Source organism: Xenopus laevis, chromosome 1S (genome assembly GCF_017654675.1).
Source record: "Xenopus laevis strain J_2021 chromosome 1S, Xenopus_laevis_v10.1, whole genome shotgun sequence".
NCBI classification, from domain to species: Eukaryota; Metazoa; Chordata; class Amphibia; order Anura; family Pipidae; genus Xenopus; species Xenopus laevis.
The window spans coordinates 202,242,355-202,255,796 of record NC_054372.1 but is presented as its reverse complement, the minus strand read 5'-3'; the positions used below and the strand labels follow the sequence as shown (position 1 = coordinate 202,255,796).

Below are 13,442 nucleotides of genomic sequence, written 5' to 3'. Positions count from 1 at the left end.
ATTTACTGGGTTTTTTTTTTAAAAGGTGATCAAGCTCTTAATTGAGGGCGTCTCCCTCTCGAATTTGCACTTTACCAATTGGTGGATCTATTATGACATGTGGATTATTGTTGGTCTATTTATACGCACTACTTTGTATGTTCTGTATGTTTGACAAAGGGGTCTTCCCCGAAACGTTGCTCTGCGCTCCGTAATAAACACTTAGTCTTTCAGGAGACCTGTGGCCACTGGTATTTTCTATTGGACTATTGTTGGGAGGTTTCTGAGCCTCCACCTTTGTGCACAGACACCCGTGTTCCACGTAGGAGGTGCGCAAGGTCCAATAACTATTAGATCCAGTACAATTTATAGTAACACACACAATCCTGATCATTAAATTAAATCAATGCACTTTATTCGTTTATCTCAAAGAATAATAATTAGTTACTCACTAGAGACTGGAGGTTTCCCAGTAGCCTTTCAATTCTTTGCCTTCCTAGAGCAACATGTAGTAAGTCTCTGCCCCCCCATTCATCTGTAACATACGGTTGCCCTGGAGACTATAAATTCAGGACTAGGCCTATGAGCTTGCAATCTGTCAATGATTAAGGCCGGCCTTGGTGAACACTACCTGCATTTTATGTTTCGGCTCGTGGAGTGTTGGAGTGAGCTCAGTGTGGGGTTTGCATGAAGGGTAAATGTTGGGGGACAGTAAGTGCTGCAATCAGTGCTGCAAACCCAGGCCGTTACAGTATAAAGTCTAAATTGGGAGGAGGAAGATGAAGAAGCTTTTCTCCAGGATGAAGTACGAGGGTGAGTGAGGGTCCAGCTGCAGATACTGGGAATGTGATCAGGGAATGTTGTGATACAAACAGATCCGTTTCACACAAAGTGCAGTCATTACATGGAGCACAGAAGTGAGGACAGGAGGGAGGACTTCAAGGAATAGTGGGAACATCTACATGTTGTTCAGCTCCACTAATGTCTGGTCCAGGGTCTGGTCAAGTTCAATTTTCTCTTCTTTAGCAGCAGTCAGACTCTCTAGGGACACAAATCACCATTGTCCACATGAGTTTGTGGGACGAGCCCAAAATAGGGACAGTGAGAGTGGGAAAAAGAACAGGCCAAGTCACACACAGTGTCCACTCACACTCAGCATTCATACACTCACTCACACCTCCTCTTGCTTTCCAAACCTTGATACTAGTGGACATGTCTGAGACCAGTCAATAGAAAATGAAGGAGAAAAGAAAGAAAGAATGAAATAAAAGTTTGGAGACAGAGGAGAAATGTTTATTGATTTAGCAGCACAGGATTAAACAGAGAGATGTAAGAGGAAGGGGAGATGGAGCTCAAGGGAGTTCACCATCCACGTCTCAAAACCAATTCTAATGACCCTCAGCACCCCGTGTGCTGCCGCACCCCTTATCCATGCTATCGGACCCAAAAGCAGAGGATCAAACATACAGTTCCACCAGAGGAAAGAGACAGGAACAGAAAACCTGAGGTACATGGGAAGAAACACAGGAGGACAAAGATACAACAGGGGCCACGGGAGTCCTATCAAAGCTTAACCACAGTGACATCCTGAGACAGAGAGAGATGTCTCTCATGCAGTCAGACAGCAACTGCCACACAAAGATCTCAGTGACAGTCAGGAATAGAGCGAGTCAAGCCAGTGGTGACAGTACCATAGAAATGAGAGGAAATTACCCAAAATAGAATACTAATGTCATTGATAAGTAGAAACTCCTAGGTGTTGGACATCAATGAAATAGAAGTAACGTGGCAGTCAAACAGTCTTTTCTGGTGAAACATGAGACATGCAAGTGGTATAAGACTCGAGGAAGTGAACACGTGTGAAGACTTGGTGGGATGGGAGCTCATGACACGAGAAGATGTTGCAAGTGAGGCTTAAAGAGAGGTGATGTCATTGAGAGCATTGTCCAAATCCTCACTGATGGCTTTATATCTCATCTTCTGAGAATAGACCTCATCTAGAGAGAGTGCAAGCACGAGAGGCAGGGAGCAAGAATGAGAGAGATACAAGAGATAGCATAATGAACAAGTGGTAGAATTTAGGGAGAGTAAGGCCATGAATTAGACATTGAGAAGACAAGAAAGAAAAGATAGAAGGGCAGTGTATGGGATTTACAGTCCAACAGAAAAGGAGAAGAACATAAGGAGAGTAGAGCCAGGGGGAGAGAATGGAACAAAGAAGATTATGGGAGATAGTATAGCACATAAAGGGTGTAAGAAATAGGTAGAGTTGAGTAACAAAGAGGAATATGGGAGAACAGGCCACATCAGATACATAAAGGCACAACAGAGTTTGCAGAAACAAGATCCAGTGTAGTACAGAGACCAGAACTTAATTAGCCATGAAATGATGAAAGGGCAAATGGGAGAGTGCAGGTAAAAGTGGCAGACATAGGGTTAATATAGAAATTAGGGTTATTCACAGTGATTGATGATGTCAGAAGGACAAACACTAAACCAGAACAAAAGGGACAATCAGTAGCTGAGGGGTCTCTACCTTCCAGATCATCAATGGTCTTCTCTAGTTTAACCACAGATTTCTCAGCAAACTCAACCCGACTCTCAGCCTGAAAGGGAAAATATAAAGCCACAACTAATCATTGTCTATTGCCCTTACCAACCCTACCAACCCTACCAACCCTACCAACCCTACCAACCCTACCAACCCTACCACCCCTACCAACCCTACCAACCTGCCATTTGGCCAACTCCAACCATTCCTGTCCCATCTTACACCTTCCTGACCTTGTGTCTCTATATACTCACCCCTACCTACTAGGGATCCAGAATTCTGGATTCAGCCAAACCCCTTAATCCTTCCTGAAAGATTCGGCCGAATACTGAACCGAATCCGAATCCTAATTTGCATATGCAAATTAGGGGTGGGGAGGGGAAAACATTTTTTACTTCCTTGTATTGTGAGAAAAAGTCACACGATTTCCCTCCCGCTCCTAATTAGCATATGCAAATTAGCACTTGGATTCGGTTCAGCCGGGCAGAAGGATGCGGCCAAATCTGAATCCTGCTGAAAAAGGCCGAATCCAGGCCGAATCCCAAACCAAATCCTGGATTCGGTGCATCCCTACTACCTACCTTGGCACATGCCTTGTCCTTCTCATCACCACTTGCCCCTACTTTCTCCTGTTGGACCTTATTCTTCCACCCGTCTCACCCACCAAGGTTCCTCACTCCAGTTTCCAACCCCTTAACTTTCGTATTTGTTGTAACTCGAAAGGAATTTCCTTATTCATTGGTTTTGTGTTCCAGATCCTCCAGATGTAGAACCATTTTCAAACTGCCCAGTCATGTCCCTTCACTAACCAGTCCATTAGCAGGTCCCATTCCCCTCTCATTCCCTTCAACTCGGCCTGGTCTCTCCCCATTTTCCTCCCACTTGGCTCCATACTCACTTCTTTTAGCTTCTCAGTCAGCTGATTGACCTCCTCCTCATATTTGTCTTCCTTTGATGAATACTATGAAATGAAAGAAGACCTTATGAGTCATTGTCTGGGATAGACCAGATATAGCTGGGGGGGGGGTCTAATAAAGAAACACCTAAAAACTGACAAAAGGAGATCCCACTGAGAATACGATGAATGTAGGAAGGACAAACAGGCAAGACTTGGGGCCAATGTATTGTTATTTATCAAAGGCTGAGGGAATTTTCCCAGTGGTTAATGGAGAACTACAGACTGGACAGAGGTGGTGGTTGATGGGTGTTACAGAAGGAAACTCGATACCTTGTCTGCTTGTGCCTCAAGGGATTTCAAGTTATTGGTGACGTTCTTCAGCTCTTCCTCCAGATCCCCACATTTACTGTTCCCCAATGATCAGACAGACAGAGGAGTGAGAGGGGGGTTTGGCATGAGAACAGGGTCGGGGCGGGAGAGGAAAGGAAAGAAGAACAGTGGGTCACAGAGAGAGAGAAGGAGAGAATTTAGAGAAATTAGATTATGAAACAGGAACTCATTTCTTGGGGTCGGTAATGGAAAATAAAGCCCTGGACCCTGGGGGCAGATATGTTGAAAGCAAATCAGTTTTTTCTTCCTTAAAACTGCAATTGGTGGGCAGTTAGTTGTGTGGCCTTTCTTTCCATCTACTGCATGCAGAGCAATAGCACAAAGTACAGAAGTGTTAACTGGCTCACGTATTGCCCTGACTCAATGTATGGGGGACTCATGTGAGTAGGGACCCGGCAGCAGGACAGGGTGTGCGAGGCAAGTTGGTCTGGGCAGGAATGTCATCTTCTCTGCTCAAACCATATTTGCCACTGAATGTCACATGAGAGAAAAAAGTGATGTCAGAGAAAGGACAGGAAGTGATGGCAGAGGAAGAACAGGAAGTGATGTCAGAGGAAGAAGAGAAGATGTATGAGGCACAAGATGCTTCTTCCCCTCCAGTACCTCTTCCTCTGCTGCAATTAGAGATTTCAGACTCTGATCCATGATCCGAAGTTCCTCTTCCAACTGCCTGAACCGACTTGGGGAGGAAAGATTCAGGTTTAGAAGCTCAGCTCAAGAATAACATCAGATTGTGGACGTGTATAAGAGCCTCATCCCATGACTTTCTCTATGTAACAGGTTAATGGAAACACAGCTCCTCCACTGCCCCTGCCAGATATTATCCCCATGGGAACAGCAAAGTGGTCATTATAATGTTACACACATTGCTCATGTCTCTATGAGTATTTAGGCTGATCCTGAGCCTCCCGTCTGACAATAAGCCATTTCCTAATCGCTATGTAATAGTCCCACCCCCTGATGTCATTGTTGCGGCCCCTGACATCACCCATCTTGCCCTGTGACATCACCATCTGAAAGGTGGCTAACCAAAGTCTTCTTCTGAATCTGCAACCATAGTCAGGTAGGTAAGGAGTAGGTTGTGCCTGGCCCTCAGGGTATTCTGCTTAACTCAGAGGTCAGGGAGTGACTTATCCTCAGAATATTCTGTTGGACTCAGAGATTAAGGAGAATAGGGAAGGAGTGGGTTGTGACTGACTTTCAGTGTATTCAGTTTAATTGACAGATTAGGGAATGTAGGTGAGGAGAAGAAGTGCCTAAACCTCATTCCTTCATTCTATTTTATGCAGAGATTAGGAAGAGTAGGTAAGTAACAATTTAGTCAGTCCTTGTAGCCAACAGCTGGGTGTAGCAAACACAAGATGGCAGCTATATCTGTTTTCTCAAGCTCTCCGGGTAAAGAGATATTCCATGTAACACTTGGGACTTAGGAGGATCAGAAATGAATCCAAATCAGCATCCAAATGTGACCTCACATGGTCAGCACTGGACTAAGAAGTAGCATGACTAAAGCATACTCCGACCCTGAGGGTCATTATTCCTTCACTGAATTCAGAGTAATATAAAGTTATAATTGGCACAACAACTGCTCTATTATCGGGGGATTCTTCTTAATCTGTTCCCTTCTCACCTCTCAGCCACCTCAGCTCGCTCTTCAGAACGCTCCAGGTCCCCCTCAATGCCGACAAGCTTACGGGCCACCTGAATGAACACAAATGAAGGAGAAACTCATATCTCACCCCTGTATTCCCTGGTTATCCATTTCCTTCACTAATCAGAAAACTCACCTCCTCATATTTGCGGTCTGAATCCTCTGCTATGGTTTTAGCTTCTTTCAGCTGCTGATCTTGGTCCACCATCTTCTCCCCATCCTTGGTGGCCCTGTTCTCAATGACCTTCATGCCTCTGAGTGAGAGCAGAGTGATTGAAAGTGAGTCCAAGAGAAACACTGAATACAGTATTGAGGCAAAAACGTATCCTCTTATGTGGCAAACTTGAGAAAAATGTAAATGGGCTGGAGCACAATACTGCTCTTGCTAGCCCACCCTATCTCACAGTTCAAGAGAGTGCTGTATTGGCTGCTATTCACTGGACCAACTTCCACAATGGTGTCTACCCTACCACAGGGACTAGGCCTCTCCTTTACTAAGGCTTCAGCCACACAGAAGAGGGGGTTAACGCTGCTACACTTGCATTATGGGAAAAACATGGCTCAGAATTACCCAGCCCTTACCTCTCGCTCTCATCCACTGCTTTCTCTGTTTCTTCCAGTTTCTGCAGAGCGGTGGCAAGACGTTCCTGAGCACGGTCCAACTCTTCCTCTACCAGCTGGATGCGCCTGTTCAAAGATGCTACTTCAGCCTCAGCCTGCAAAGCCAAGAGGGATTGTGGGTTCAGTGAGTTCATGGGGGGCTAATGGAAATTTCCCATTAATTTAGCACTACAAAGACACAGTCAGACACAGTATGAGCCACAAAATGCTATTTGTCTGGTGTCTAGACCAGTGCAGAATGTTCCAAGTACAATGAGGTAGGAACGTGCTGGAGACTTGACACTGGTCCTCACAATTATTTATTGTTACAAATCAGACAGATCAATTATTTTATCAAGTTGCTGCACCATATTGTTGTCATTTGGTAGGGATGCACCGAATCCTTCTGCCAGGCCAAACCCCTAATGTTTTCCCCCTAATGTTTTCCCACCCCTAATTTGCATATGCAAATTAGCGTTCGGATTCGGTTCAGTATTCGGCCGAATCTTTTGCAAAGGATTTGGGGGTTCGGCCGAATACAAAATAGTGGATTCGGTGCATCCCTATCATTTGGTAACATAAATAATTCAGGAATTGCATTAAATAAGAAAGAAGCTCTCCTTCATGATGGAAGGCAACATGAAAAATAAAATTGGACCCCTTAAGATTTTCTTAGAAGCTGATTTAGGGGGCAAACAACCCATAGGAAAATGAAAACTGGTGATCAACAGAGAGAGGGGGGTTGTGGAAGCACTCCTAAGGCTAAATCAAAGTATATTTAAGTATAATGGAAGTGCTACTTACTTTGATTTAGCCTTAGGAGTGCTTCCACAACCCCCCAATTTTGTACATTGTATTAGCCTGAAGCTGTGGCTTAGCTTCATGTGGTTTTTAATAGCACCCCATACCCATCCCTATATACTAATTGTGGTCCTATGCTTTAAAATATGGGCGTTGGTTTGGGCAATCTCTCTCTCTTAAAAGCCTTAACTGGCGGGGGAGGATCTAGGCTCCAGAGTGAAACCAATGTTCCACAAACACTGAATACAGGTAATGCTATTATGCAGAGAATTGTCTTTTTATATTATGACCTGAGAATAAACAAGTTAGGGACCACCATATGGGGCTTACCTTGACGTGGTATGGTGGCTCTTCAACTTTATGATCATAACTTTGTAACTAAAAAACCCCTGTTTTTGTAAACACATGCACTTGCATTTATATTGAATTACTTATGAGACAGGGGCCCAGGGAAGTGCATTGTAAGTAGCTCTTCCATTATACTTAAATATACTTTGATTTAGCCTTAGGAGTGCTTCCACAACCCCCCAATTTTGATCAACAGAGAGACCCTTAATGTCTCCTAGATCTGCCTCTCCAAATCCCCAAATCTCATTTCCCTCTACAGCAACCCCGCACCCTCCTCACAACTCTCCACCTCATACTTCAGGGTCTGGATATTCTTTATGTCCTCAGTGAAACGGGGCTGAACCTCACTGCACCCAAGAGAAGACATTCCATTGCTGAAGTCCCAAAACATAAAAAACAGATTGCCTAAACTGATTCCCACTGCCTTATCTTCCATTAGACACTGGCTGATCTAGAACATGAGCAAATCCAATCTTGACAGACTCAGGTTATGCCAATATCCTACTGTTATACTTTGGATGATCGAGTTCTAGATTATAGAACATGGGCCAGTCTAAGCAAGAACATGGGTTACTAAACTAGAAAACACTCAGGTTCTGTCAATATCCTTCTGATATAAACTGGCTGAGCTACAGCATGAACCAACCCAAGTAAGAAAGTGAAATACTAAGCTAAAAAACTCTCAAGTATTGCCAATATCCTTCTGCTCTACAATGGATGGTCTACTCTAGAACATGGATCACTTTAAGCAAGAACATGATACATCAAACCTAGAAAACACTCAGGTTATGTTAGTATCCTTCTGCTCTACACTACAGGATGGACCAATACAAGAAACAATGGTATAATAAGTTAGAAAATACTCAGTTGTTGCCAGTATTGTTCTGCTATAGACAGGCTGAGCTAGAACATGGACCAAACAAGTTATACTGAGAGAGGGAATCCTGTGGAATTAGCAGCCTCCTCCTGTTACTGGACAGTGTAGAACATGGACCAATCTAAGTACAAACATGAAATACTAAGATACGAGCTGATACCCTTCTTTATAAACTTTCTTCTCTTGGGTCCAGTGAGGGGGCAAATGCTGAGCTAGAACATTGACCAACAAGAACACTCAGTATACTCAGCTAGAAAATACTCAGGTATTGCCAGTATTCTCCTGCTATACACATGGAATGGACATTTCCATAAAGGTCCCCTAAATCCCAAAACCCTACGTGGTTCTCTTTTCCATTGTTGTGTAACTTCCGGTTCCTTGGGATTATGGATTTTATTCCCAGACTCTGGAGGCTGATGGAGGTTCCTAAAGTTGTACTTGAGGTCTGTTTCTGTACCTGTTAGTAACCCCCTCCCCCCAGAATATTCACAGGTAACAGAAATCCCTTAGTTAAGCTCAGAGCCATATCTCTTTGGGGGTCTCATATTTCAGATAAATTGGGGCAGACGTTGAGGTGCCACCCCACCTGGCAGGAATTAAATGCTGACATATTAATCACATGACCTCATGGACTGTGGCCCCTCCATATTTATACAGAAACCTGAGCCGTGACCCCTCCCCCCTGCTCCAGCACCAATAATTTCACACCCTATAAATACGACGGGTTCATGCCAAGCCCTCTGCCCTGGCACAGAAAGAGCTTACTAAGGGGGCTGCGGGGGATCAGGGAATCATTCTTCATGGGGGGGCATAGTCAGTGGGTTTTATTAAAGGGGTGCACATGTGCAAAAAGAGTTGTTAAAGGGTAGATTGTTCTGGGGTACAAAGTGTATTTCAGGGGGGCAAATAAACTGGGGGATGCACTAAATATGTCAAATACCCTCCCATAAAAGATTTCAAACCAAAGCCAGAATTTCCATATTCTAAATTAAGAAGAATCATTCACGGGCCCCGGCCAATAATGTGCCCCCTTCAGCTGCCTGGAGCTGTCCGGCCATTAATGGATCGGCTATAGTTAGAAATCCTGGTCATTTTGTGTGTAACTGTCTCCCCCCTCCAGGGGCAACAAGATAGGGGGCGAAATTAGGGGGAAACATGGGGTCACTCACGTCAGTCGCCTTCTTCTCCGCCATCTCCAGCTTCTCCTGAGCATCTTTCACTGACTCCGAATATTTCTCCACCTCATCCTCCGTCCCCTTGGTCTTCTTCTGCATAGCCAACACCTCCTCCTCTATCTGTGGGAAGTGAAGGAATTAAGTGTGAGTGAGGCTGTGAGTGTGAGTGAATGTGAGAGTGAGTGTATGAGTTGTACAAGAGTGAGTGTGAGAACATGTGAGTGTGAGTGAATGTGAGAGTGAGTGTATGAGTTGTACAAGAGTGAGTGTAAGAACATGTGAGTGTGAGTGAATGTGAGTGAGAGACACTTGGGTCTGGAAAACAGAATAAGGTTAAAAAAAACTTGTTCGAAGATTTGCCTCCGTTTAGTGAATGAGGCCCCATATCTACCGATCCTCTTTCACCCCCAGTATTGTTACAAAAGTGCCCCCCCTTTCAGATCTGGGGTAATAGGGCGAATGTCATACACATAATAATAAGCCCCATGTGTGCGACTATAACCCCCCCAACATGCGGCAGATACAGGGACACCCCCAGCAGCAGTAGCTTGGCCTTGTATTGTGGGGGGGTTTAGGGGCCCCTTGCACTTAATCTACTTGTCCCACTCCTCATTGGGAGGGTCACCAAATCAATGGGCCCCATTTAGCCACTAATATGGAGATGTAGCCCAGGCTGGTCCAGTCGTGAGCCCCCCCATCTCAGGGATATAATCAGATCACTACTGGGGGTTTAATGTTCAGACTAGGGAAGGGCGAATTTTTTCACCTTGTTTCGCCGCGGAAATGACGCTTGTAGACTTGTTTGGTTTTGTGAGTCCAAAAAAATGAAAGTTTCGCTGCGCGTCAAAAATTAGACTTTAATGGACGTCGACGTCATTTCACCAGTGGCTAATTTTATGGCTAATGAAACGGGAAATTCACCCAATCCTAATTCAGACCTGCGAGCGACCAATCTGGCCACAGACATAGTTGTACAAGGGCCAATAAGGAGAAGACTATGGCCATTCTAGTACCCGCCCACTTCTCTATATTAATGGCATTAGAGCTTCTATATAAATATATGTTATCTGCCCTGCTGCCCCCACTGTCTCCTCACACAGGGCCCCCTGATCCACTGCCTGGGGGTCAGAGCTACAGCTTGGGGTCAGAGCTAAAGCTTGGGAAGCTTTGGATTCTTATATGTAAATTGCTCCTATGGTGCCTGAAGCCCTTTTGCTCTGCAGGAGTTCAGATGATTCCGTGTGATTTCATTGGTGCTTCACAAGCTCAATGTTTCTCTCCCTCAGTGGAGCTGGAGGAGTCACACTGGGACTGGGGCATATATAAGGACTGAGTGCTGTTCTCATTTCTACCACTAGGTGGGGAGCATTTCTAGCAATGCAGGTGCCAGGGAGTTGTCATTTGTTCTGGGCAGTTTGTCTCTGTCACAAGCGGGGGAGGATTAATCTCATGGAACCAGTGCTGGGGGTCTAGGTTATCTCTCCCCTTTAAAAGCTAATGGCGGGGGAGGACTAAGCCCTATGATGAAAACCAATGCCCAGGTCGGGAGACCTTTTATTTCAGGTAATTCTCTTATGTCGGGAGGCTTTAGCATTTGATATTATGACCAGAGGTAAATAGTTAGGGACGGCCATATGGGTTTTACCTTGACGTGGTTTGGTGGCTTATCAACCTTATGATCATCATTTTGTAACTAAAACCCCTGTCTTTGTAAATACATGTATCTGTATAGATTACTGACATGACCGGGGACCAGGGAATGTGCATTGATCTATTTTTCTTAATTTGGTTACTTTCCCCTTGTTCTATTGGTTGGCTGCTGTGGGCGGGGGAACAGGAGGGGGTGATATCAGTCCAATTTGCAGTACAGCAGTAAAGAGAGACTGAAGTTTATCAGAGCACAAGTCACATGACTGGGGGCAGCTGGGAAACTGACAATATGTCTAGCCCCATGTCAGATTTCAAAATTGAATATAAAAAAATCTGTTTGCTCTTTTGAGAAATGGATTTCAGTGCAGAATTCTGCTGGAACAACACTATTAACTGATGTGTTTTAATAAAATAACATGTTTTGCTGTGACAGTTTCCCTTTAACTAGAGCAGTTACATTTAGACTGTAAGCTCTATGGGACAGGGACCTCCTGCCTACTGTCTCTGTTACCACATGGTACTTCTATAGATTGAGTGTATATATTACTTGTCCTCCTGTGAGCACTTATATACACTCTAATACTCCTCTGGGCAGTACACTGAAATGAACACTAGAGGGAGCTAGAGAAATGGCTTTGGATTAGAGGGAAAACAAATGTGACCCCAATTATTTCCTGAACAATTTGACTGGAGGGTGAGAATAAAGTTACAGTGAGAGGGTTAATATTCAGCCCCTGCCAAGTATCTGCCCCGGGGAGGAAGCCGAGTATTTTCTGTCAGTAGCAACTGTCACTTTTATCCCTTCCGCTCTCCTCGGGCACATGCCATGCGGGGGCACATTCTTCCCTGGAATTGTCAGCTGCCCGAAATACACCCCAAGTCTGATCCCCCGAGTCTCTTCTATTCACATTCCTCTCCCAATAACTGTCACTTACGTTTCACTTACCCCTCATGGGTTAATTTCTTACTATTCTACTGGGACTTACTTTATTCATCTCACCCACAGAGCTCACACTCCTCTGTCTCCTTAGTGTAACCCCCTGCAGCCTTTATATTGTCACAACCCTCAGTGACTTCTAATATCCTTATCATTTACAGTAGGGGGTACATTATCCCTTATAATACAAGAGTGATACTCAGAGTTCCCTGTATAACTCAGCCTGCAGCCTTGTGCCTTTATATGGTCACAGAACAACCCCTCAGTGACTTCTAATATCCTTATCATTTACAGTAGGGGGTACATTATCCCTTATAATACATGAGTGATACTCAGAGTTCCCTGTATAACTCAGCCTGCAGCCTTGTGCCTTTATATGGTCACAGAACAACCCCTCAGTGACTTCTAATATCCTTATCATTTACAGTAGGGGGTACATTATCCCTTATAATACATGAGTGATACTCAGAGTTCCCTGTATAACTCAGCCTGTAGCCTTGTGCCTTTATATGGTCACAGAACAACCCCTCAGTGACTTCTAATATCCTTATCATTTACAGTAGGGGGTACATTATCCCTTATAATACATGAGTGATACTCAGAGTTCCCTGTATAACTCAGCCTGCAGCCTTGTGCCTTTATATGGTCACAGAACAACCCCTCAGTGACTTCTAATATCCTTATCATTTACAGTAGGGGGTACATTATCCCTTATAATACATGAGTGATACTCAGAGTGGGAGAAGTTGGGGGGCTGTTGTTAGTTCAGGGGGTGGGGCTGGTGCTTCTCTATTAGATGAATGGGGGGGGGAATTTAGTGGGAGATGTTAGGGCTCCAGGTATAAAGTTATGGGGGGGAGGCTCCAGTTAAAGTATAAAGAGGGGGGTCATTGAGGCAGATTGTGCTGCTCTCCCCCCTGGTAGTGGCCCCCAGATTTGCAGATGAAGTGGGGGGCATTACAGGATCAGAGAGTCCCAGTGAGGAGTTTTGGGGAGACTGAGGTTGAGGGGGGAGGGGGGATTTCTCAGTAACAAAGGGGGGTCTCCTCTCCCGGATGAGTTTTGGGGGGGAACATCTGTGAGACTGGAACCTCTGGTACTCGGGGTGGGGGGGAGGGGATGAGAGGAGACAGTGGGGGAGGGGCGGGTGACATTCTTGGGGTCCCCCCATTACCTGCTTCCAGCGATCCTCCGCCTGTTTCTTATCCGCCTCGGCCTGTTCCGCGCGATCAATCGCATTCTCCTTGTCCAACTTCAGCATCTGCATCTTCTTCTTAATCGCGTCCATAGCTGCGACTGCGACTCCGAGAGCGACCGGGACAGAGAGAAAAAGCGGAGAGTCCGGGACTGGGGCAGCGGGACTGCGGGGGAGAAGCTTTATATGCGGGAGGGAGAGAGAGAGGGAGCGGCCGACCCTGAGCGACTCCTTGTAGGGACTCAACCCGCCCGGGGAGGGGAATAGTAACGGGGCCAAGACTCGAAGTAATAATCGGGCATCAGGGCTGGGACTGAACTGTCTCTCCACTCACTTTACTTCTACTCATACCTGTAACTACACTCACTTTACTTCTACTCACTAACTACA

The 13,442-nt window shown here is 45.2% G+C and overlaps 1 protein-coding gene across 4 annotated transcripts; it reads right to left on the bottom strand.

Annotated features, from left to right (window-relative positions):
* Positions 1 to 372: 372 nt before the first annotated feature.
* Positions 373 to 13,223, bottom strand: tpm2.S (tropomyosin 2 S homeolog). Of its 4 annotated transcripts, none has more exons than XM_018241867.2 (9): positions 13,032 to 13,223; positions 9,265 to 9,390; positions 6,052 to 6,185; positions 5,606 to 5,723; positions 5,449 to 5,519; positions 3,759 to 3,834; positions 3,429 to 3,491; positions 2,516 to 2,585; positions 373 to 1,020 (listed from the first exon to the last, which is right to left on the bottom strand). In XM_018241867.2, exons 1-9 carry the CDS (start codon positions 13,143 to 13,145, stop codon positions 938 to 940), a joined length of 855 nt encoding a protein of 284 aa, XP_018097356.1. In that variant the 5' UTR covers positions 13,146 to 13,223; the 3' UTR covers positions 373 to 937.
* Between the last annotated feature and the right edge of the window lie 219 nt (positions 13,224 to 13,442).